The 1,099-nt window shown below is 66.1% G+C and overlaps 1 protein-coding gene across 1 annotated transcript in view; it reads right to left on the minus strand.

Annotated features, from left to right (window-relative positions):
• Positions 1 to 354: 354 nt before the first annotated feature.
• Positions 355 to 1,099, minus strand: part of PFL1_05100 (uncharacterized protein) — a gene marked incomplete at both ends in the record, with an annotated part of 1,221 nt that continues 476 nt past the window's right edge. The window contains 2 exons of the mRNA XM_007882630.1: positions 355 to 554; positions 678 to 865. Coding sequence (XP_007880821.1) covers positions 355 to 554; positions 678 to 865 — 388 coding nt within the window. The remainder of the gene's footprint in view (positions 555 to 677; positions 866 to 1,099) is intronic.

Here is a 1,099-nt window from a genome sequence, read left to right on the forward strand (position 1 = left end):
CTCCCTCGACGTTTATTCCGTCCCTGTGCAGGACCCCACGAGGCTCTTCGCCACATCCTCTGTCAGGTCCTGCTTCGCCCCACCTCATCCTCGCCCCTCCACCGCTTGCCTCGACCTTCATGAAAGTCAGCGACCGTAGACGCTGCTGGAGTGGGTCCGGAACGAAGGCGCAGCGCCGGGAAGCGGCCACGAAAGCCGCGGGGCGAGTGTCGCATTTGGGATCGTACTGTATGGCATTGCATCCGAGTGCTTCTCTGCGGTCTCGACGTGCGCCGTTCGGGGGGCGCCATCGATCGAGAAAAAGGGCCGGGCGACATCCTGCGCAATGGAAAGATGGAGAGGGAAGCATGCCCGCTAGAGCTTCTGCTCGACCTTGTCGACGACGTTTTTCGCGCCGTCGCGCAGTGACCGGAGGTCCGACTGGACCTGGCTCTTTGCGCCGTCGGCCGCCGACGAGGCCGACGAGTACCGCTGCACCTGATGCGTGATGAGGCCGATGGATCCGCCCACGCCGGCGCCGCCGAGGAGGCCATTGATGAGGCCCACCCTCCGGACTGCCCATCGTATGTTGCATCGGGGCGCAGGGGGTGCAAAGGCAGACGTGCGTGCGTGCATGTCAGCCACATGCTGTCGGGACGATGGTAGAGCGTCGACCAGGGCAGGCGCGGCGGACTCACGGAAGAGGGCGGGGATGACGAGCGCGCCGAGGACGGAGCCGATGAGGTGCAGGTCGTCGGAGCGCACGCGGTTTGCGTCCAATCTGAGGTTCTGTGCCGAGGCCGAGAGGCTCTTGTGGTCCAGGTTGGCGGCGGTGATGAGGCCCGTGGCGGAGCCGAGGCCTGCGCCGGCGGCGGGCGTGATCCAGCTGCGGGGCGGGGGAGAAGATGAGAGAGGGAGAGAAGGGAGACGAGAGAGAGAGAGAGAGAGAAAGGAGGGGAGAGAGAGAGAGAGGAGGAGAGAGAGGAGGAGAGAGAGGAGGAGGAGAGAGAGAGAGAGGAGGAGGAGGAGGTGGTGGTGGTGGTAGGAGGAGGGTAGGGAGGAGGACGAGAGGAGGGACGGGACGGGGGACGGGGGGACGGGGGACGGGGGACGGGGGTAC

The sequence above is a fragment of the Pseudozyma flocculosa genome, assembly GCF_000417875.1.
Source record: "Pseudozyma flocculosa PF-1 unplaced genomic scaffold scaffold00018, whole genome shotgun sequence".
In the NCBI taxonomy this organism is placed as follows: Eukaryota; Fungi; Basidiomycota; class Ustilaginomycetes; order Ustilaginales; family Ustilaginaceae; genus Pseudozyma; species Pseudozyma flocculosa.